General features: G+C 45.7%; 1 protein-coding gene across 1 annotated transcript; it reads right to left on the minus strand.

The window, feature by feature from the left end:
* Positions 1-9,399: 9,399 nt before the first annotated feature.
* On the minus strand, positions 9,400-9,666 carry LOC137364206 (histone H4 type VIII-like). The gene has a single exon (XM_068027579.1). The coding sequence runs from the start codon at positions 9,664-9,666 to the stop codon at positions 9,400-9,402; it is 267 nt and encodes an 88-aa protein (XP_067883680.1).
* Between the last annotated feature and the right edge of the window lie 13,925 nt (positions 9,667-23,591).

The following is a 23,591-nucleotide window of genomic DNA, read 5'->3' on the forward strand; positions in this document are numbered from 1 at the left end:
ACAGGCTTCAGGGAGACAGTGAGAAGTCACTGAAATAGTTGCTTAAACATTTTAAATAGTTGCCATTCCTGTTACAAATGTTTTGAAATTAGACAGTAATCAGCCCTTTCACAGAGACTGTGGGTGGCTCTGAAAAGAGCCTTTGGCTTATTAGATGACATTTTGGCCGCTTTACTTTTTCTGGGAGCTCTGAGCGCTGGTTTTTTGGGCAGCAGCACGGCCTGGATATTAGCCAGCACCCCGCCCTGTGCAATGGTCACCCCTCCCAGCAGCTTGTTGAGCTCCGCGTTGTCGCGGACGGCCAGTTGCAGGTGTCGGGGGATGATGCGGATCTTCTTGTTGTCCCGGGCCGCGTTACCGGCCAACTCGAGGATTTCAGTGGTTAGATACTCGAGCACAGCAGCGAGCACCCACAGGCTCAGCATAGTTGCCCTTTCTCAGGAGCCTGTGTACACGGCCCACTGGGAACTCCAGTCCAGCCCGGGAGGAGCGAGACTTGGCCTTGGACTGAGCTTTCCCGCTGGTCTTCCCTCTTCCTGACTTTTTTTATTTCCAAAATATACTTTATTCATAAAAATCTGTAAGAAAATACAATACAGAACAGTTCCAAACATCATCGAGTCAGACAATACAAAGAGTGCAAAGGAGATCAGTTTCCTTCAATACAGGAGTGAATTGCCTCACAACTCTTCCATTTCATTTTACGTACCATGTACATTTTACAGCAAACAAATATTTTCCCGATGAAGTTCGAGGGGTTTTCTATGGATCCAGCCCCTCAGTTCAGCTTGGTGGGGGGACCTTACACAGTGGTGTTTCCCCATTGAGCCTTTGCTGCGGCTTCCCCAAGCTTTAGTACGTCCCTCAGCACGTAGTCTTGGACCTTGGAATGTGCCAGTCTGCAACATTCGGTCGTGGACAACTCTTTGTGCTGGAAGACCAGCAAGTTTCGGGGGGCAGACCAAATTGATAGTCCTCCAGCAGCAGTTGATGTTTATCTCTGTGTATGTCCCTGGGAACAGCCAATACAGCACAGACTCCTGTGTTACAGAGCTGCTTGGGATGAACCTCGACAAAAACCACTGCATCTCTTTTCACACCTGCTTTGCAGAGACACATTCCAGAAGGAGGTGGGCAACCGTCTCTTCCCCACCGCAGCCACCTCAAGGGCATTGTGCGGAGGGTGTGAGACTTCGGGCGTGCAGGAAGGATCTGACGGGGAGGGCTCTTCTCACCACCAGCCAAGCTACACCTTGGTGCTTGTTTGAAAGTTCTGGTGATGAGGCATTCTGTCTAATGACTTTGGCAGTCTGCTTGGGGAACCATCCAACAGGATCCACCATCTCCTTTTCCCGTAGGGCCTTGTGGACATTCCGTGCAGACCACTGCCTGATGGGTTGGTGGTCAAAGGTGTTTTTCTGCAGAAATTTTCCCACGAAGGATAGGTGGTACGGCACGGCCCAACTGGATGGAGCGTTCCGCGGCAATGTGACGAAGTCCATCCTTCTCAACATCGGGTACAGATAGAACCTCAGCACATAGTGACACTTGGTGTTTGCGTACTGGGGATCTACACACAGCTCGATGCAGCCGCACACGATGGTAGTCATCAGGATGAGGGCAATGTTGGGTACATTTTTCCCGCCCTTATCCAGAGGTTTGAACATCGTGTCCCTCCGGACCCGGTCCATTTTGCATCCCCAGATGAAGTGGAAAATGACTTGGGTGACCACCAGAGCGCAGGAGTGGGGTATGGGCGAGACCTGCGCCACATACAGCAACAACGTGAACACCTCGCATCTGATGACCAGGTTCTTACCCATATTAGAGAGAGATCGCTGCTCCCACATGCTCAGCTTATGTTGTACCCTGGCTACTCACTCCTCCCAGGTTTTGGTGCACGCCCCGGCCCTTCCGAACCATATCCCCAGCATCTTCAGGTACTGTGACCTAATGGTGAAGGGGACAAAGAATTGGTCAGCCCAGTTCCCAAAGAACATGGCCTCGCTCTTGCCGTGGTTAACTCTGGCCCCTGAGGCCAGTTCGAACTGGTTGCAGATGCACACAGACAGCGGGTCCAAGCAGAAGACGACAACGTCATCCATGTACAGGGAGGTTTTAACCTGAGTGGCTCTGCTGCCTGGATTGTCACCCCTCTTATGTTCACATCCTTCCTAATATACTCAGCAAAGGGTTCAAACAGCAAACAAACAAGACCGGGGAGAGAGGACAGCCCTGTCTGACTCCAGATTGGATCGGAAAACTTTCTGATTCCCACCCATTGATTGAGACAGCGCTACTGATATTTGTGAAGTGCAGTTTGATCCAATTGCAGATTCCCTCCCCAAACCCCATTTTGGAAAGCACATCCATCATGAAGGTGTGCGATATCCTGTCACAAGCCTTCTCCTGGTCCAGGCTGATGAGGCAGGTGTACACCCTCCTGTCCCGTACATAGGCGATCGTATCCCTGAGTTACGCGAGACTATCAGAGATCTTCCTGCCGGGTACAGTACAGGTCTGATCAGGGTGAATCACCAACCCCAGAGCAGACTTGACTCGACTGGCTATGACTTTGGACAGCATCTTGTAGTCAAAATTAAGTAGTGAGATGGGCTGCCAATTTCTGATTCCTGCCCTCTCCCCCTTCCGCTTGGAGATGAGGGTGATGATGCCTTTCCTCATGGATTCTGACATGCTGCCGGCCAGGAGCATACTCTCGTATACTTCCAGCAGGTCTGGGCCGATCCAGTCCCACAGGGCCGAATACAACTCAACCGGTAAGGCATTGCTTCCGGGAGTTTTACTCGTCTCAAAGGACTTGTCGGCCTTTGTCAGCTTGTCCAGAGTTAGCGGCATGTCCAGTCTCTCCCTCATGCTATCATCTAAGACAGCTGTGATAGATCACAGGAAGCTCTGCTGTCTGAGCGCTTCGCGTCAGACAGCCCAGCAATAAAGGATTTGCTAATTCTTAGTATGTCGGACTGCGAAGACGTTACCGAGCCATCCTCTTCCTTCAGGCTTCTGATGAAGCTGTGTGAAGCTTTTGGAAGAGGTAGTGCAAACACATCTCATCCTGTTCGATGGAGTGGACTCTGGACCGGCAGATGATTTTGGAGACCTCTGTGGCAAAGAGTGAGGCCTCCTGACTCTTCACCACATGGAGGTCCTCCTTGACCTCGACCTCAATCGTCTGAAACACAGGCTAAGTGCCAGATGCTGAAAGGTTTTTTTTTTAGATTAGAGATAAAGCACTGAAACAGGCCCTTCGGCCCACCGAGTCTGTGCCGAACATCAACCACCCATTTATACTAATCCTACACTAATCCCATATTCCTACCAAACATCCCCACCTGTCCCTATATTTCCCTACCACCTACCTATACTAGCGACAATTTATAATGGTCAATTTACCTACCAACCTGCAAGTCTTTTGGCTTGTGGGAGTAAACCAGAGCACCCGGAGAAAACCCACGCAGACACAGGGAGAACTTGCAAACTCCACACAGGCAGTACCCGGTATCGAACCCGGGTCCCTGGAGCTGTGAGGCTGCGGTGCTAACCACTGCGCCACTGTATAGGTTGATTACTGCACGCACAGTATCTCAGCCTGAGTCATCTAAAGGAACCTAACACACAAATAGTAGCACTGAGAGATTGTGAAAGAGTCCAAAACTTAGAGTACCAGACACTGACAGACACAATCTGAAAACTACACACACATGGATATAGAATTGGCTAACTCACAGGAAACAGAGAGTGGGGATAAATGGGGCATTTTCAGATTGGAAAACTGTAGCTAATGGAGTGTCACAGGGATCAGTGCTGGTGCCTCAACTATTTATGGCCTATATTAATAATTGCATGAAGGCACTGAGTGTTTTGTTGCCAAATTTATGGACGGTACAAAAATAGGTAGGAAAGCAAGTTGTGAGCAGGCCACAAAGTGTCTTCAAAGAGATATAGATGGGTTAAGTCAGTGGGCAAAAATTTGGCAGATGGGGTATAATACGGGAAAATGTGAGATTGTCTACTTTGGCAGGAAGAATAGAAAAGCAGAATATTACTTGCATCAGAGAGACTGCAGAATGCTGCTGCACCGAGGGATCTGGGTGTCCAGGTACATGAATTACAAAAACGTTAGCATGCAGCTAAGGCAAGTAATTAGGAAGGCAAATGGAATGTTGGCATTTTTAGCAAGGGGAATGGAGTATAAAAGTAGGGAAGTTTTGCTATAACTGTGCAGGGCATTACTGACATCCCAACTAAAGGACTCCACACAGTTTTGGTCTCCTTATTTAAGGAGTGGTACACATGCATTGGAATCAGTTCAGAGAAAGTTCACTGGGCTGATTCCTGGGATGTTGGATTGTCTTTAGTTTCGAGATACAGCACTAAAACAGGCCCTTCGGCCCACCGAGTCTGTGCCAACCATCAACCACCCATTTATACTAATCCTGCACTAGTTCCACATTCCTACCACATCCCCCCCTGTCCCTATATTTCCCTACCACCTACCTCTACTCGGGGCAATTTTTATAATGGCCAGTTTACCTATCAACCTGCAAGTCTTTGGCATGTGGGAGGAAACCGGAGCACCCGGAGGAAACCCACACAGACACAGGGAGAACTTGCAAACCCCACACAGGCAGTACCCAGAATTGAACCCGGGTCGCTGGAGCTGTGAGGCTGCAGTGCTAACCATGGCGCCACTGTGCTGCCCTATTGTCGATGGCTGCCCTTGATGAGACAATGCTCGCTAGGGATGAGCAGTGATCACATCGTCCAGTGGTTCGCCATGGATCTTGATATAGAGGGGCAGTGTCGGGGAGCAGGCTGGCAGAGGACCTTTGTCTTCCAGACATTTAGCTTAAGGCCAATTCTTTCATATGCCTCGATGAATGCATCGATCAGGGTTTGAAGCTTGGTCACTGGGTGTGCGCACCCGCAGGCGTTGTCAGCGTATTGCAGCTAGATGACAGATGTTGGAATGGCCTTGCTTCTGGACTGGAGGCAAAGACAGTTCAATAGTTTCCAACTCGTACTATAGAGTAGATCGACTGACACAACAGCTGGTGGGCTGAAAGAACGCTGGAACTACAAAAACTTGCTGAAAGCCACGACATATGTGGCTTCTTCGGCACTGTCAAGATCATTCACGGCCCAAGTATCTAAGGACCTACCCCACTGAGAGCAAAGAATGGAGTGACACTGATCAAGGACAGAGAGGCAGTCAGCACTCATTGGAAGGAGCACTTTGAATATCTCCTCAATTGCGATGCCGTCTTTGATGTGAGTGCCCTTGACTATATTCCACAGCATGCTACCCACCATGACGTCAGCACAATCCCAGACTGACAGAGATTGACAGCTAAAAAAAAAATAAGGCCACCGGCATAGATGGAATTCCCACCAAAATTCGAAAATACAGCAGAGAAGCACTCTTGACACAAATACATCGTCTCACGTCTCTCATGTGGAAGGAAGAGAGCATGTCAGGGATTTCCGAGATGCCGTAATTGTGACCATCTTCAAAAAAGGTGACAAACCCGACTGTAGTAACTACAGAGGGGCAGCCCTGCTGTCCGTCACAGGGAAGGTCATCACAAGAGTCCTTCTCAACCGCCTCCTCCCCATGGCTGAAGAGCTCCTACTGGAATCACAATGTGGATTCTGTCAATCAAGAGGCACAGTGAACATAATCTTCACAGCAAGACATTCCCAAGCAAAATGTAGGGAGCAGCAGCAACCTTTCTACATGGCCTTCTCTGACCTGACAAAGGCCTTCAACTCTCCAAACTGGGAGGGATTATGGAACATCTTCTTCAAATTTGGCTGCCCGGAGAAATTCGGCACCATCGTCTGCCGACTGCATGACATGTAATCATTGGCAACGGACCTACCACTGACCTAATCCCAATGCAAACTGGGCTCAAGCAAGGCTGTGTCATCGCACCAACGCTCTTTTCCATCTTCCTCCCTGCAACATTCCACCTCATCTCCTCACACTCAAACACAGTACCAGAGACTGACAGATACAGAATGGATGTCACACTCACAGTACCAGAGTCTGTAATATACAGAATGAATCCCGACTGCACCAGAGACTGAGAGCTACCGAATTACACAACACGCTCAAACACAGGATCAGAGAAAAAATAAATGAAATTAATTGCACGCTCACATGCAATAGTAGAGACACAAGGACACAGAATCAGCCAATATGTGTCTTCCCAACAACAGCCAGGACATTTCCAGGGAGCTTTACATAAGAAGCGGCTCTTTCAACAGAAACTGGGGTTGGAGACAGTCTTTGGGAAATATACTTCCTGATTGCAGGAAGGGTGTTTGTGATTGGTTGCAAATGTTTAATCTGATTGGATGGCGAAAGAGACCAATTAGAGAATTACAATATGAAACCTTTGTGACATCACTGCCAGTCACCCAATCACAATCTTTATTTTCCCCCATCCCTCATTAGCATAGAGCTGTGGGATTGTCTATTTAATCCGCACTCGGAAGGGGTTTGGTTTATTTCTGAGTCTGAAATTGAAACTGAAGATGGTTGAGGAGAAGAAGAAAGCAGCTCCTAAGAAGGGCGCCAAGAAAACCTTAAATAAACCGTCAGCAAAGGGCGGCAAGAAGCGGAGAAAGTCGAGGAAGGAGAGTTACTCCATCTACATCTACAAAGTGATGAAGCAGGTTCACCCCGACACCGGCATCTCCTCCAAGGCCATGAGCATCATGAACTCGTTTGTGAACGATATTTTCGAGCGCATCGCGGGTGAGGCTTCCCGCCTGGCCCATTACAACAAGCGCAGCACCATCAGCTCCCGGGAGATCCAGACCGCCGTGCGCCTGCTGCTGCCCGGGGAGCTGGCCAAGCACGCCGTGTCGGAAGGGACAAAGGCGGTGACCAAGTACACCAGCTCCAAGTAAAACTGCACAATGGACTGAAAAACATCCCAAACACAACGGCTCTTTTAAGAGCCACCCACAATCTCTCTGAAAAAGCTGCATCCGAACATCTCTATTAAATCACTAAGATAATGTATAATATAATAACGATCCCACTACTGTGTTTGTGTCTTCTGTCCCATGAACCCATAATGCGCTCATTCGCCTTTCCTTTTTTGCTTAAAGCTGTTATTTTTTTTGCACAGCCCCTGAATGACCGCTTTAACAGCTGCTTTCAGCGGGAAGAGTCAGACCTCCGTTCCTTTACTCTATTCCTGAAATGTGAACTGATTCATCATTTTATCAACAGCAACTCTCCGCAGTGTAACAGCCCGGAATGGGATCATTATAGAGCAGATTAAGGGCAGTTTGAGGATTCGATCCGGCTCCCTCTTTTCAGAGAAGGACACTGGGCTCTGATTGAAGATAAACTGAACGTTTCGCTTCAGGGAAATGCTGTGAACAGGGATTTAGTACCGCCCGGGACAGTTTGAAAGCGATTGTGCGAAGATCCACAATTTAAACAACATTTAAAACCCGCGTCTCTGATTGGTGATGAAAGGAGTTGAATAAAAGAAAATAAAGAGAAGGGATTTTAAATCTTTGACGAAGGATGACATTTATTTTAATCCGCTCCTTTCCAAAAATGAAATTGGCGGGCTTTTTGAAATTGACAAATTCTGATTCTGAGGTTGTGGTGGGTAAATCCCGTCCTCTTCTGTTGTCAGTGACCTGATTGGTGATGAATATAGGCAAATAAGGTGAATTAAGTACCGACTAATGAGGAGAGTTTTCAGTCTATAAGTAAAGTAAATGCTGTGGAAAATATCCATTCTTCGTGAAAGAATTTGTGAAAATATCTGGAAGAGGAAAGACTGGCGGCAAAGCTCGGGCCAAGGCCAAGTCTCGCTCCTCCCGGGCTGGACTGCAGTTCCCGGTGGGCCGTGTTCACAGGCTCCTGAGAAAGGATAACTATGCTGAGCGTGTGGGTGCCAGAGCCCCAGTCTATCTGGCTGCTGTGCTCGAGTATCTGACCGCTGAAATCCTCGAACTCGCCGGTAACGCGGCCGGGACAACAAGAAGAGCCGCATCATCCCCAGACACCTGCAGCTGGCCGTCCGCAACGACGAGGAGCTCAACAAGCTGCTGGGAGGGGTGACCATCGCTCAGGGCGGGGTGCTGCCTAATATCCAGGCCGTGCTGTTGCCCAAGAAAACCAGCGCTCAGAGCTCCCAGAAAAAGTAAAGCGGCCAAAATGTCACCTAATAAACCAAAGGCTCTTTTCAGAGCCACCCACAGTCTCTGTGAAAGGGCTGATTACTGTCTGATTCCAGAATGTCAGTAACAGGACCGAATCAGATTTACAATGTTTAAGCAACTAATTCAGTGACTTCTCACTGTCCCCCGAAACCCTGTCCAATTTATTACTTCCACACCGAATTTGAGTTATTTGTCCCGTTACATTTTGCCGGCAGTTACAGATGAGTAACCAACAATATTACAGATTAAAGCTGTTCGTAAAATATGGACATAACCATCCAAAATCTTGTTTTTTATTCCGCTTTTATCAGCACAATTTCCTGGCGCTATTTTACGAACAGCTTTAAAATGGTGCCAGGAATTTGCTGATAAAAGCGGAATATAAATGTTTTTTAATGGTCACACATGTATATATATATATATATATAAAACGATCAGCTTTAGATAGATTTTCCAGTAATCGCTTCTTTCCGATACTGAAATTGGCGGCTTTTTCGAATTCAAACTTTGTCAGGTCGACAATTTAAGCCAATGATTTGCTGCATTTTCCAATTCGAAGCTCTGCGATTGGTTAAGACATACGAATGGGAAGAGGGTGACCAATCAGAAGTGGGCTCGGGCTCAAACTGCGGAAATTCCAGGTCCCTGAATGATTGAGCTGAAACTGATCAGTTTCACAAACCCTGTCAGTTTCAGTGCAGGAAACACCGTCTCGGGAGAAATAACATCACAAGTGGGTCTGGTTCCAGTGACCGATTCAATGGCTGCTGCAAAACTCCCGGATTCTCTCATTGCATCGAAATCATTTTGAAATTCTATGAAAACAATGAGTGATTCTGGAGGAGTAATGTGGCTTTTCACTGAGGGCATGTGTCGACTGGGGAAATAACTAACTGGAGAGTCTCGGGCACTGTTTACACAGCACGTTTACAAAATCAAATCCACTGCACATCCTTGCTACAACTGAAATATCAAAGTCGGGGATTCCAGTTTTGTATCCCGAACACAGCAGATTGATTGAACTGTTCTGAACAGCCTATCCCAGCTCCCATTTCCAGGTCACTGCTTTCTCTGTGAGGTGGTGGGTGGCTCTTAGAAGAGCCTTTGTTGTGCGTTTGCTGGAAAGGGTCAAGTTGTTCAACCACCGAATCCGTAGAGCGTGCGGCCCTGCCGTTTCAGAGCCTACACCACATCCATGGCAGTGACCGTCTTGCGCTTGGCGTGCTCAGTGTAGGTGACCGCATCCCTGATCACATTCTCCAGGAAACCTTTCAACACCCCGCGAGTCTCCTCATAGATCAAACCCGAGATCCGCTTGACCCTGCCACGGCGAGCCAGGCGGAGGATTGCTGGTTTGGTGATGCCCTGGATATTATCACGAAGCACTTTGCGGTGCCGCATTGCTCCGCCTTTGCCCAGTCCTTTCCCTCCTTTACCTCTGCCAGACATGATGATTCTTCACTCAGATCACTGCAGTACATGAGTAACAGAATCCTTCAGGATCCTTTGTATACAGACCCCCTGGACCTGGCTGAGAAAGGCAGAGTGAGAGCAGGGAGTGGAGGAGACAGAGTGAGGATTAAACAGAGAGCGAGAGGGAGGAGACACCCAGAGTGACAGACAGAGAGAGAACGGTTCCGAAGAATGGTCACTGACCCGAAACGTTAACTCTGCTTCTCTTTCCACAGATGCTGCCAGACCTGCTGAGTGAATCCAGCATTTCTTGTTTTGGTTGAGAGAGAACGGCCCCTCATCTTTCAGATCCACCTCCAGTTTCCTCCGGGCTGCCAATTTCAAACCCTTTATTAACAGTAGAACCGAAACCCAGCTCTCCACACAAACCCTTCCAGACTCGGCATTCGTAGTCAAAGCCTTCCAGAAAGCCGGAGCTTTTAAATATGGTCCCGCTACAATTAACACTCAGTAATGTTCCCACCGAAACACAATCCATTCGATACTAAGAAACCTCCTCAGTAACATCACCATTTCCACACACATCCGCTTCCAGCAGTTTACAAACACCTTATTGCAGCTGTTTGGGGAATCTCCTGTGTTAAGATTGGAGTTGGAAAGCGGCCTTTACCCGGCAGTGTTATCGGCTCACAGTGAACCTGCCGACTGGTCGACTCAGCCATGGCCACAATTTCTATTATGAAGATTGCACCTTCACAGTCTACATCTAAATCTTCATGCAGTAAATGTGACAGTGCGTCAGCGATAGCATTCTCCTTTGAACTACGATATTCAATGTTGCAGTCAAACAGTGAGAAAAGTACAGCCCACTGCAGCATCCTTGATTCTGCCATTGTCAGTATTGTAAATTTTGGTCCCAGAATAGCTATTAGTGGTTTATGATCTGTTACTAGCGTAAAGTTTCCACCCAACAAAATCTGGTGAAACTTTTTGTTTCCAAAGATGATTCCAAACACTTCCTTTCCTATCTGTGTGTAGTTCCAGTCACTCTTGGTCAGGGTACGTGACACAAATGCTCTGGGCTTCTCCTGACCATGATCCACAACATGACTGATTACTGCTCCAACTCCATATTTTGAAGCTAGCTTCAGTTCACCATTTGTGTGGTAATGAATGTGTAGTGTGTCACTGGTCAAGCTTCTCTTACATGCATCATAAGCATCTTGTTGTGCTTTAGACCATTTCCATTTCACATCTTTCTTCAACAACTCATGTAGTGGAGCTAACACCATTGCATGCTCAGGCAGAAATTGCAAGTAGTATTGGACCATGCGTAGAAAAGATCTAAATTCAGACACATCTTTTTGTCTTAGGGGCTTTGACCATAGCCTCTGTCTTCTCTTTCACTGGCTGTAGTACTTTTCATTGATTATCAGGCCAAGGTACACCACCTCAGATTGTACAAAGGCACACTTGTTCTTTTTCAAGTGACACATTGTGATCATTGAGCCTTTTTAACACTTCATCCAACACTTGAAAATTCTCTTCATTTGTTACAGTCATGATCAACACATCATCCTGATTGCACAAGCAATGTAGCACTCCTTGTAAAATCTTACCCATTGTAACTTGGAAGAAGTTTGGAGAAGGCTTCACACCGTACGGCAGCTTTATGTAGGAGTATAACCCCATGTGTGTGTTTATTGTGAGATACTGCAGATTCACTTGATTCACATTGAGCTGTGCATAAGCATGGAATAAATCCAACTTTGTGAATAGCTTGGATCCTGCTAACTCCGCATACAAAGCTCGAGATCAGTAGTGGATACTTCTCATAATCCACTTCCTAGTTCATTGTGACATTGTCATCCCCACATAGACTAATGGTTTTGTCTGACTTGGGCACAATGACAATTGGGTTTGCCCAATCACAGTGATCAGTTTTCACCAGCACACCATATCTCTCCAGATTCTTTTGCTCCTCTTCAACCTGGGTTTTGGAAGCATAAGGAAGCAGGCAAACTTTGCAATATACTGGTTTGGTATCAGGCCTGATTCAGATGTGAGCTTTCACACTGATTATGCCTTCATAGCTGTCCTCGAAAGTGTTCCTGTAACTATTCAATGGCTGATCAAGCTCCTTGGTTGTTTCAACTTGAAAAAACATGCTTCCAGTCTAACTTCAGCTTTCAAAGCCAGTCTTTCCCCATTATTATTGGTTTGTTGACATATCTCACTACCTTGTAGGGGAGAGGCTGGCATAGCAGTAATGTCACTGAACTGATAATCTCACGACTCAGACTAATGCCCTGGGGATATGAGTTTAAATTCCAGCTGGTGGAATTCAGATTCAATTAATTAATGAATAATATAAAATCTGAGCAGTGGTGCCATGCAACGATGATTGATTTTCATTAAAACCCATCTGGTTCACTCATACCCTTTACAGAAGGCAATCTGCTGTGCTTACCTGGTCTGGCCTGTATGTGATGCTGGCCCACAACAATGTGGTTTACTCTCACCTGTCCTCTGAAATGACCTAGCAAGCAATTCAGTTGTCAAGGGCAATTAGGAATGGGCAATAAATGCTGGCCTTGCCAGTGATGCCTACTTCCACTGACATAATTTTTTAAACAATGGGTAACTTGAGGGGCCTGCTCTTATGTTGGATATTGCACTCCATTTGCCCACACATTTCTCACACCTCACCAGAGTAGGTTTTCAATTGACCGGTGCTCTCAGTTAGAGGTACATCACTGACTTTGCTCCCATACATTTCTCTATTCATGATGGAGCAATCCATGGTCGTAGCAATGTACTGTTTATTTACCAACAGCATTATACAAAAGTCTCCATCATTTGAGTGATTGCTAGTGGCATAAATGCTGTACAGCCCTTGCTCCTCTTTGGTTAGGCACTCTGGATTCACTTCAAAGATTGTGAACTCCACCCTTATAACATCACTGTTTTCCATTACCACTGGAATTAGTTCCCTTTCCTTCTTTGGCCTCTGCTTGACAAATAAAACATTTTGCATTTCTGTACTGACATGATTGGGCTGTGTGGTTGCCCTTATGGTGATAACGACACTAAACTGCTATCATTGGCACTCTTCTGGCTATGTCTGTCCACTGTAGACTTGGCTGAAGCACTTTAACGGTGGACAGAAGCCTGTACTAGTTACCTGCATAGGACAAAATTCCCTAACATTCTTTGATGCCATCTCCATGGAAACAGCAATCTTACACACGATCTCAAATGTAAGATTTTGTGTGTTTAGTAACTTCGATTGGATTCTTTTGTTCACCAAATCCACACACAAATATGTCTCGTAATGCATGGTCTAAGAATGTGCCAAAGTTGCAACGTAATAAAAATTCTTCAGTGCCACAATATACTCACCAACTGCTTCACTACTTTTCTGATTTCTGGTTCCAAATTTATAGCATTCTGCTATCTCTAGTGGCTTTGGGTTGAAATGTTCCTCCAACTTGGTGATTTTGTTTTGACTGGCACATATTTTGCTTTGTTCAGAGCAGGAAGCTTTGTTAGCATGTCATACACTTCCAGGCCAATTTCCACAGCAAAATTGTTTTCTTTTTCTCAGGAATTGCCTTATTCTGAGTCTTGACCGCCTCACCTTCCAGTCCCAAAATATTCTTAACTCTAAAAACATGCCCATTCTTTCAATACAGGAACGGAATGTTGCTCAAACCCTTTCATTCGTTGCCATCTTTCAGCTGTATCCCATGAGTACAGCCAAATTTCCTCAATGAGCACGAAGACCGTGCGGTATCCTATTCAACTCAGGAGACAGTCTGAGGCTCATGCTGTCCACAACCGATCTAAATTCTCCACTATCCGAGCAACTAAGTCACCAGGAAATGGCTGATCTTGTTTACTGCAGTCCCTGCTGCTGTTTTCTGCCTATATTTACAGACTTTATCTTCCCCTTGTTGCCATTTTCTCTATAATATTCAGGTGGGTCGAGCAGAAAAAATGGATACCAAATATGGCCAGTTCAAGGAAGTGTTTATTCACGCCATTACGTCATCACGTCATGTGTGAATCACGTTCTGATCACTCCTTCCAAATGTATGTCTGAATAAGTGAAAAAACCCCCTCACAATTAACAATGTCACCTTTCAGTGTTTTGTGGAGAAATTTCACGGCGTGACGTATGTCATTAATGTGTTCGTACAAATTTCAGAAAAATATGGAGTTGCAAATGATTTGCCAGGAAATCGTCTAAACATATCTCCATGTCTCCCACTCACTCGCAAAGAACTGCAAACTCACAGATTCAGAAAGAACCCGGAGATGGAAATCAATGTTCAGCACAGCTAGAAAGATCTGCACTAATCTGTAGCTCAAAAAACTCAAACACTGTATTTTGACCCTTTGACTTAGTTGGTCGAAGTACCTCTTTAATGAACAGATCAATCCTGGATTCAAATCCCCTTTAAGCCTGACTGTAACTTGGTTTTCCAACTACTTTATTGAGCAGCACAATAAGACAGGACAGTAACAAAAGCAAAATATTGCAGATGCTGGAAATCTGAAATGAAAACAGAAAGTGCTGGAAATATTCAGCGGGTCTGGTGGCATCTGTGGACAGAGAAGCAGAGTTAACCTTTCAGGTCTGTGACATTTTATCAGAACTGCTGAAAGGTTAACTCTGCTCCTCTCTGCACAGATGCTACCAGACCTGCTGAATATTTCCAGCACTTTCTGTTTTTATTTAAAACAGGACTCTATCTGTCTTTGCTGAGCGAAGGATTTCCGAATGGATATTTGACGATTGTCCATTCTTGTACAGAAATTCACTGCAAATACTATAAAGGTACCTCAGTCAACCACACCTCCTTTGAGAGAAATTTGTTCATCATTGCATTTGATCTGGAAACCACTCTTGACATTAATCTCACTGAATCAGAGTGTGACGGATTGTATCTGTCAGTGTGTTCATGTCACTATGTGCTGCTTTCTACTGAGTCTGGGACACGATGCAAGGTGGAGGATTTGTCCGAGTTTTGGATTATATTGTCAGTTGAGAATGATAAAAACTGAAAAGAAGCAAATAAGAAATCCTTGTCCCCAGATTTGAGAATCTGGAGATCCGCTTTGGGAAAGTGAATCAGAACAGAATGAAGGATGAACTGTCTGATTGCCCAGAAGTGATGAAGACACAGCTCAGTCAGCACGTTCCCCTGGTTTATGATGCTGGAACATTCCTCACACAGAAATTATTCAACTCAGTAAAAATATTCTGACAGCTGATAACGTTTGCGACCAATTGAAGGACTGTCTAATGTGGTTATCAAGTCAGAGCGAAAAGTTTATTAAACTTGGTTCCATTCAATCCAGCTGTCATAAACTTTGAACCTTTATTCATTTTATAAACAGTATTTGAAGGGTCTCAGTAACAATGTTCAGTGTTGATGAGAGTAGGGTCTGGGTGAGAAACTGCTGAGTGTGACAGGGTCAGGACTGAATGCAGGAAGTTCTCTAACAGTCTCTCTCTCTCTTTCTCCCTCTCTATTGCTGAAGGGATTGAGTTGATTGACAACTGGCGGCTGCTGGTGATTGAATAAATGAAGTTCCTTCCAACCATTTTTTGACTGACAGCTACAAAGAACTTTTTTGTCCCAGGACACAAAAATGAACAGAAGTGGATCAGTGTAGGATGATCCTCGGTCTGTATAAAAGGGGCGTGATTTCAGCTGCCATGGTCCAGTGGTTAAAGATTTCAACATTGAGATCCACTGGACTTATCCCAGTTTGGTTTGAGTCCTGCTCACAGAGGATCTATTCAGTGATTTTAATTATTTTAAATCTTTAATCCTCTATTTCCACAAAACGCAGGCACTGAAATAACTCATACTCCTCACCATTGCTATGCATTATACAGGTGGTGGCTGCATGGTCTAATGGAGACACACTCGGAGGGGTTTGGGAGACGTTTCTTCTCGGGTTTTCGGGATCTTTTGGTCCAACAACATCAACCGGATGTCTGCAGAGGAACTCGGAGTGCCAGGCCGCTCAGAGGACAGACTTCCCAGGATCAATTTTAATCAGGGGACAAAATATCAATGGAACAGAACATAAAAGGTCCGAGGATCGAAACTGAAATTCCTGATGTTTTGGAAGAAACCTGCAGATGTTGGACGTTAATATTTGCTCGGTGCAGATTCATTTTAGTTCGTTATTGTGTCCTGGGACAAACAAATGTCAGTCCAAAAAATAAAAATCAGAAGATTCTGGCAATTTCCACCCTGACAGCTCTCAGCAGTCTTGGTTGCATCCCATCCAGTCCTAATGACTTATCAACATGAAGTACAGCCAGCCGTTCCAGTATCTCCTATTTATTAGGAGTTATGTGCAAATGAATCCATTTGCAAATTATTGAAAGTGAGTGGTTTTATTGAAGAGGGTTTAAAGGAGGATGAGAGAATCGTGTGTGAAAATGAAGTGGAATGAATGCAAGTAAAATTAGCAGGAACTGGAATGAAGGGGGTGGGGATCTCCTGGTCACATGGACTGCTTGCAGAATTTTATAAAGATTTCTTTCATAGAGATTTTAACTCCATTTCATTTTTGTTATTTTTTTCATGGGATGTAAGCATCGCTGGATTGACCATCATTTATTGCCCATCCCTAATTGCCCTGGTTTTGGTGAGCTGCCGACTTGAACCACTGCAGTTCACATGTTATAGGTACACACACAGTGCTATTAGGGAGGGAGTTCCGGGATTTTGATATGCCCTCGGCAAAATAGATCCAAGTCACGATGTTGTGTGGCTTGGAGGGGAGGTTGCTGGTTGCAGTGTTCCCATGTATCTGCTGCTATTGTCCTTCCAGGGAATCAGGGGGAAATCTCTCCTCTGGTTGGAGTCATACCTAGCACAAAGGAAGATGGTTGTGGTTGTTGGAGGTCAATCATCTGAGCTACAGGACATCACTGCAGGAGTTCCACAGGGTAGTGTCCAAGGCCCAACCATCTTCAGCTGCTTCATCAATGACCTTCCTTCAATCAGAAGGTCAGAAGTGGGGATTTTCGCTGATAATTGCACAATGTTAAGCAGCATTCATGACTGCTCAGACACTGAAGCAGTCTGTGTAGAAATGCAGCAAGACCTGGACAATATCCAGGCTTGGGCTGATAAGTGGCAAGTAACATTCATGCCACACAAGTGCCAGGCAATGACCATCTCCAACAAGAGAGAATCTAACCATCTCCCCTTGACATTCAATGGCATTACCATCGCCGAATCCCCCACTATCAACATCCCAGGGGCTACCATTGACCAGAAATTGAACTGGAGTCGCCAAAAAAATAATGTGGCTGCAAGAGCAGGTCAGAGGCTAGGAATCCTGCAGCAATTAACTCACCTCCTGACTCCACAAAGCCTGTCCACCATCGACAAGGCACAAGTCAGGAGTATGATGGAATACTGTCCACTTGCTGGATAGGTGCAGCTCCAACAACACTCAAGAAGCTCGATACCATCCAGGACAAAACAGCCCACTTGATTGGCACCCTATCCACAAACATTCACTCCCTCCGCCACTGATGCACAGTGGCAGCAGTGTGCACCTTTTTTAAATTCATTCATGGGATGTGGGCGTCGCTGGCTAGGCCAGCATTTATTGCCCATCTCTAACTGCCCTTGAGAAGGTGGTGGTGAGCTGCTGTCTTGAACCACTACAGTCCATGTGAGGTAGGTACACTCACAGTGCTGTTCGGAGGGGAGTTCCAGGATTCTGACCCAGTGACAGTGAAGGAACCGCGATATAGTTCCAAGTCAGGATAGTGTGTGACTTGGGGGGAACTTGCAGTTGGTGGCGTTTCCATGCATTTGCTGCCCTTGTCTTCTAGTTGTTATAGGTTGCGGGTTTGGAAGGTGCTGTCGAAGGACCCTTGGTGCGTTGCTGCAGTGCATCTTGTAAAAAAAATGGTGTTAGAGGTCGGCTGTTTGGAAGGTGCTGTCCAGGATGTTAAACGCTGCTGCCACTGTCCACCAGTAGTGGAGTGAGTGAATATTTAAGGTGGTGGACGGGGTGTCGATCAAGGGAACTACTTTGTCCTGGATGGAGTCGAGCTTCCAGAGTGTTGTTGGAGCTGCATTCATCCAGGCAAGTGGAGAGTATTCCATTACACACCTCACTTGTGCCTTGTAGATGGTGGACACGGTTTGGTGAGTCAGGAGGTGTGTTACTCAGAGAGTAACATAAAAAGCTTTGCTATGGATTACCGCATAGGTCCTAGTTATGCCTGTCTTTTTGTGGTGTATGTCAAACATTCCTTCCTCCAGTCCTACTCAGGGCCCCACCCCCCAGCTCTTTTTCCGGTAGAATGATGACTGTGTCAGTGTCATTTCCTGCTCCTGCCCCGAACTGGAAAACTTCATCAACTTTGTTTCCAATTTCCACCCTTCCCTCACCTTCACATGATGTATCTCCGACACTTCCCTTCCCTTTGTGACTTCTCTGTCTCCATCTCTGAGGATAAGGCTGTCCACTAATATTCATTCTAAGCCCACTGACTCCCACAGTTACCTTGACTACACTTCCTCACACCCTTCTGCTTGTAAGGACTCCATTCCATTCTCCCAGTTTTTCCATCTCAGACACATCATTTCTGATGATGCAACCTTCGACAACAGCACTTCTGATGTGTTTTCATTTTTCCTCAACCGAGGATTTCCCCCCAGCTGTGGTTGACAGGGCTCTCAACCATGTCTGACACATTTCCTGCACTTCGGCCCTCATCCCTTCTCCTCCCTCCCAGAACTGCAATGAAGTTCCACCCGACCTGCCTGCACATCCAAAGGATCATTATCCACCATTTCTGCCACCTCCAGCGTGATGTCATTACCAAACACATCTTCCCCTCCCCTGTCAGCAATCCAAAGGACTGTTCCCTCCGTGACACCCTTGTCCACTCCTGCATTACCCCTGACACCTTGTCCCCTTCCCATGACATCTTTGCATGTAATTGCAGGAGGCATAGATCCTGTCCTTTTACCTCCCCTCTCTTCACCATCCAAGGCCCCAAACGCTCCTTCCAGGTGAAGCAGTGATTTACTTGTACTTCTTTCAATTTAATACATTCTATTCGCTGCTCACAATGCAGCCACCTCTACATTGGGGAGATCAAACATAGATTGGGTGACTGCTTTGCGGAACATCTCTGCTCAGTCCGCAAGCATAAACCCAAGCTTCCGGTTGCTTGCCATTTCAATTCACCACCCTGCTCTCATGCCCACATTTCTGTCCTCGGCCTGCTGCAGTGTTCCAGTGAAGCAAGCTCCAGGAACAGAACCTCATTTTCTGATTAGACACTCAACAGCCTTCCGGACTGAACATTGAGTACAAAAATTTCAGAGCATGACTGGCTCTTTTAGATTATTTTATTTTATTTTATCATTTTTTGTCACCATGTGTCTGCCTTAATCTTGATTTTTCAAGTTTGTGCTTTTGGACAGAACTGTTCATTATTCTGTCATTAACACTCTCTCTATACTAATGTTTTGCATTTCACTGCACCCTTAGCACTCTCCCTTTACCGCATGACCTATTTGTCAGTTAATCTCTCCTGCCCTCTGCCCTAACACATACCTTCCATTTTGTTCTCTTCCCCACCTCCACCCCCATCCCTCCGACAACCCCACTTCACTTACTTAAAACCTATTACATTGAGTGTGGGACAAATTCCATCCATCCTTTGTACTGTATGAGATTAATTTTGCCACACTTTCTGGTACATTATATGACAGTGAATTTAATTCTAAATATATCTGTGGTACTGTGTCTGAGTGTGAGATTATTTGAGTGTCAGTCTCTGGAACTAAATGTGATTGTTTGATTCATTCTGTATGTCATTCATGAGTGTTGTATGGGAATGTGGGGCAGCTTCTGTATCTATCTGCTACTGTGGCTGAATGTGGATATCATTCTGTATCTGTCACTGTCTGGAACTAAATGTGAGTGTGAGCTTCATTGTGTATGCATCAATCTTATTGTCAGAATGTGTTTGATTCATTCTCAATGTGTCAGTCTAAGGTACTATGTATGTGCGTGGTTTTAATTATGTGTGTCACTTTATGTGAGCTTGGGTCTCATTGTATATCTGTCACTCTCTGGTTCTTTCCGTGACAGTGAGATTAATTCTCTATCTGCTGGTCTCTGAAATTAATTGATTTTGTGATTCACTCTGTGTCTGTCAGTCTATGATACTGTGAATAATTGGGGGATATATATGGTGTTTGTCTGAACTTGGTATTGAGTATGATTGTAGTGATTCATTGTGTATCTGTCAGTATCCAGACTGAATGTGAAACAAGATGCATTCTGCACATGTAAATAACTGGTATTCTATGGAAGTGAACTCTATAATATGCCTGTCAGTCTTTGACACTGTATCTGATTGTGGTATTGACTCAATATCTTACAGGTTTTGGTACTATATATGGGTGTGGATCAAGTTCTGCATGCCAGTCTCTGTTACTCTATGTGAGTGTGGGAAAACCTTTATGTAACTGTCAGTCTCTTGCAATGAATGCAAGTGTGGGATTAATTCTCTTTTCAACAGTATCTGGTACTGACTGTGAGCATGTGACTCCTCCAATATCTGTCAATGTTTGCTCTTGTATGTGAATGTGCAATGCTTCCTATGTCTTTCAGTGCCTAGTACAGTGTGTATAGGTGGGATTAATTCTGCACCTGTCAGTATCTGGCACTGAATGAGATTGTGGGATTCATTCTTAGAATTAGAATTAGAACATTACAGCGCAGTACAGGCCCTTCAGCCCTCGATGTTGCGCCGACCTGTGAAACCATCTGAACTACACTATTCCATTTTCATCCATATGTCTATCCAATGACCACTTAAATGCCCTTACAGTTGGCGAGTCTACTACTGTTGCAGGCAGGGCATTCCACGCCCCTACTACTCTGAGTAAAGAAACTACCTCTGACATCTGTCCTATATCTATCACCCCTCAACTTAAAGCAATGTCCCCTCGTGTTTGTCATCACCATCCGAGGAAAAAGACTCTCACTATCCACCCTATCCAACCCTCTGATTATCTTATATGTCTCTATTAAGTCACCTCTCCTCCTCCATCTCTCCAACGAAAACAACCTCAAGTCCCTCAGGCTTTCCTCGTAAGACCTTCCCTCCATACCAGGCAACATCCTAGTAAATCTCCTCTGCACCCTTTCCATAGCTTCCACATCCTTTCTATAATGCAGTGACCAGAACTGCACGCAATACTCCAAGTGCGGTCTCACCAGAGTTTTGTACAGCTGCAGCATGACCTCGTGGCTCCGAAACTCGATCCCCCTACTAATAAAAGCTAACACACCATATGCCTTCTTAACAGCCCTATTAACCTGGGTAGCAACCTTCAGGGATTTATGCACCTGGACACCAAGATCTCTCTGTTCATCTACACTACCAAGAATCTTCCCATTAGCCCAGTACTCTGCATTCCTGTTAATCCTTCCAAAGTGAATCACCTCACACTTTTCAGCATTAAACTCCATTTTCCATCTCTCAGCCCAGCTCTGCAGCCTATCTATGTCCCTCTGTACCCTACAACATCCTTCGGCACTATCCACAACTCCACCGACCTTCGTGTCATCCGCAAATTTACTAACCCACCCTTCTACATCCTCTTCCAGGTCATTTATAAAAATGACAAACAGCAGTGGCCCCAAAACAGATCCTTCCGGTACACCACTAGTAACTAAACTCCAGGATGAACATTTGCCATCAACCACCACCCTCTGTCTTCTTTCAGCTAGTCAATTTCTGATCCAAAGCTCTAAATCACCTTCAACCCCATACTTCCGTATTTTCTGCAATAGCCTACCGTGGGGAACCTTATCAAATGCCTTACTGAAATCCATATACACCACATCCACTGCTTTACCCTCATCCACCTGTTTGGTCACCTTCTCGAAAAACTCAATAAGGTTTGTGAGGCACGACCTACCCGTCACAAAACCGTGCTGACTATCGCTAATGAACTTATTCTTTTCAAGATAATTATAAATCCTGTCTCTTATAACCTTTTCCAACATTTTACCCACAACCGAAGTAAGGCTCACAGGTCTATAATAACCAGAGCTGTCTCTACTCCCCTTCTTGAACAAGGGGACAACATTTGCTATCCTCCAGTCTTCCAGCACTATTCCTGTCGACAATGACGACAAAGATCAAGGACAAAGGCTCTGCACTCTCCTCCCTAGCTTCCCAGAGAATCCTAGGATAAATCCCATCTGGCCTAGGGGACTTATCTATTTTCACACTTTCCAAAATTGATAACACCTCCTCCTTGTGAACCTCAACCCCATCTCGCCTAGTAGCCTGAATCTCAGTATTCTCCTCAACAACATTTTGTTTCTCTACTGTAAATACTGACGCAAAATATTCATTTAACACTTCCCCTACCTCCTCTGATTCCACACACAACTTCCCACTACGATCCTTGATTGGCCCTAATCTAACTCTGGTCATTCTTTTATTCCTGATATACCTATAGAAAGCCTTCGGGTTTTCCCTGATCCTATCCGCCAATGACTTCTCGTGTCCTCTCCTTGCTCTTCTTAGCTCTCCCTTTAGATCCTTCCTGGCTAGCTTGTAACTCTCAAGCGCCCTAACTGAGCCTTCACGTCTCATCCTAACATAAGCCTTCTTCCTCTTGACAAGCGCTTCAACTTCTTTAGTAAACCACGGCTCCCTCGCTCGACAACTTCCTCCCTGCCTGACAGGTACATACTTGTCAAGGACACGCAGTAGCTGCACATTGAATAAGCTCCACATTTCGATTGTGCCCATCCCCTGCAGTTTCCTTCCCCATCCTACGCATTCTAAATCTTGCCTAATCGCATCATAATTTCCTTTCCCCCAGCTATAATTTTTGCCCTGCAGTATATACCTGTCCCTGCCCATCGCTAATGTAAACCTAACCGAATTTTGATCACTATCACCAAAGTGCTCACCTACATCTAAATCTAACAGCTGGCCGGGTTCATTACCCAGTACCAAATCCAATGTGGCATCGGCCCTGGTTGGTCTGTCTACATACTGTGTCAGAAAACCCTCCTGCACACACTGGACAAAAACTGACCCATTTAAAGTACTCAAACTATAGTATTTCCAGTCGATATTTGGAAAGTTAAAGTCCCCCATAACAACTACCCTGTTACTCTCGCCCCTGTCGAGAATCATCTTCGCTATCCTTTCCTCTACATCTCTGGAACAATTTGGAGGTCTATAAAAGACTCCCAACAGGGTGACCTCACCTCTCCTGTTTCTAACCTCGGCCCATACGACCTCAGTAGACGAGTCCTCAAACGTCCTTTCTGTCGCTGTAATACTCTCCTTGATTAACAATGCCACACACCCCCCCCCCCCCTCTTTTACCATCTTCTCTGTTCTTACTGAAACATCTAAATCCCGGAACCTGCAACATCCATTCCTGCTCCTGCTCTGCCCATGTCTCCGAAATGGCCACTACATCGAGATCCCAGGTACCAACCCATGCTACAAGCTCACCCACCTTGTTCCGGATGCTCCTGGCGTTGAAGTAGGCACAATTTAAACCAGGTTCTTGCTTGCCAGTGCCCTCTTGCGTCCTTGTAACCTTATCCCTGACCTCACTACTCAACATCCTGCACACTGGCACTACATTTTAGGTTCCCATTCCGCTGCTGAATTAGTTTAACCCCCCCACGAAGAGCACTAGCAAATCTCCCCCCCAGGATATTGGTACCCCTCTGGTTCAGGTGAAGACCATCCTGTTTGTAGAGGTCCCACCTACCCCAGAAAGAGCCCCAATTATCCAGGAAACCAAAACCCTCCCTCCTACACCATCCCTGCAGCCACGTGTTCAACTCCTCTCTCTCCCTATTCCTCGCTTCGCTATCACGTGGCACGGGCAACAACCCAG

Source organism: Heterodontus francisci, unplaced genomic scaffold, assembly GCF_036365525.1.
Source record: "Heterodontus francisci isolate sHetFra1 unplaced genomic scaffold, sHetFra1.hap1 HAP1_SCAFFOLD_172, whole genome shotgun sequence".
NCBI lineage: Eukaryota > Metazoa > Chordata > Chondrichthyes > Heterodontiformes > Heterodontidae > Heterodontus > Heterodontus francisci.

Coding starts and splice junctions, on each gene's coding strand:
- LOC137364206 (XM_068027579.1), bottom strand. CDS start 9,666: ATGTCTGGCAGAGGTAAAGGAGGGAAAGGACTGGGCAAAGGCGGAGCA.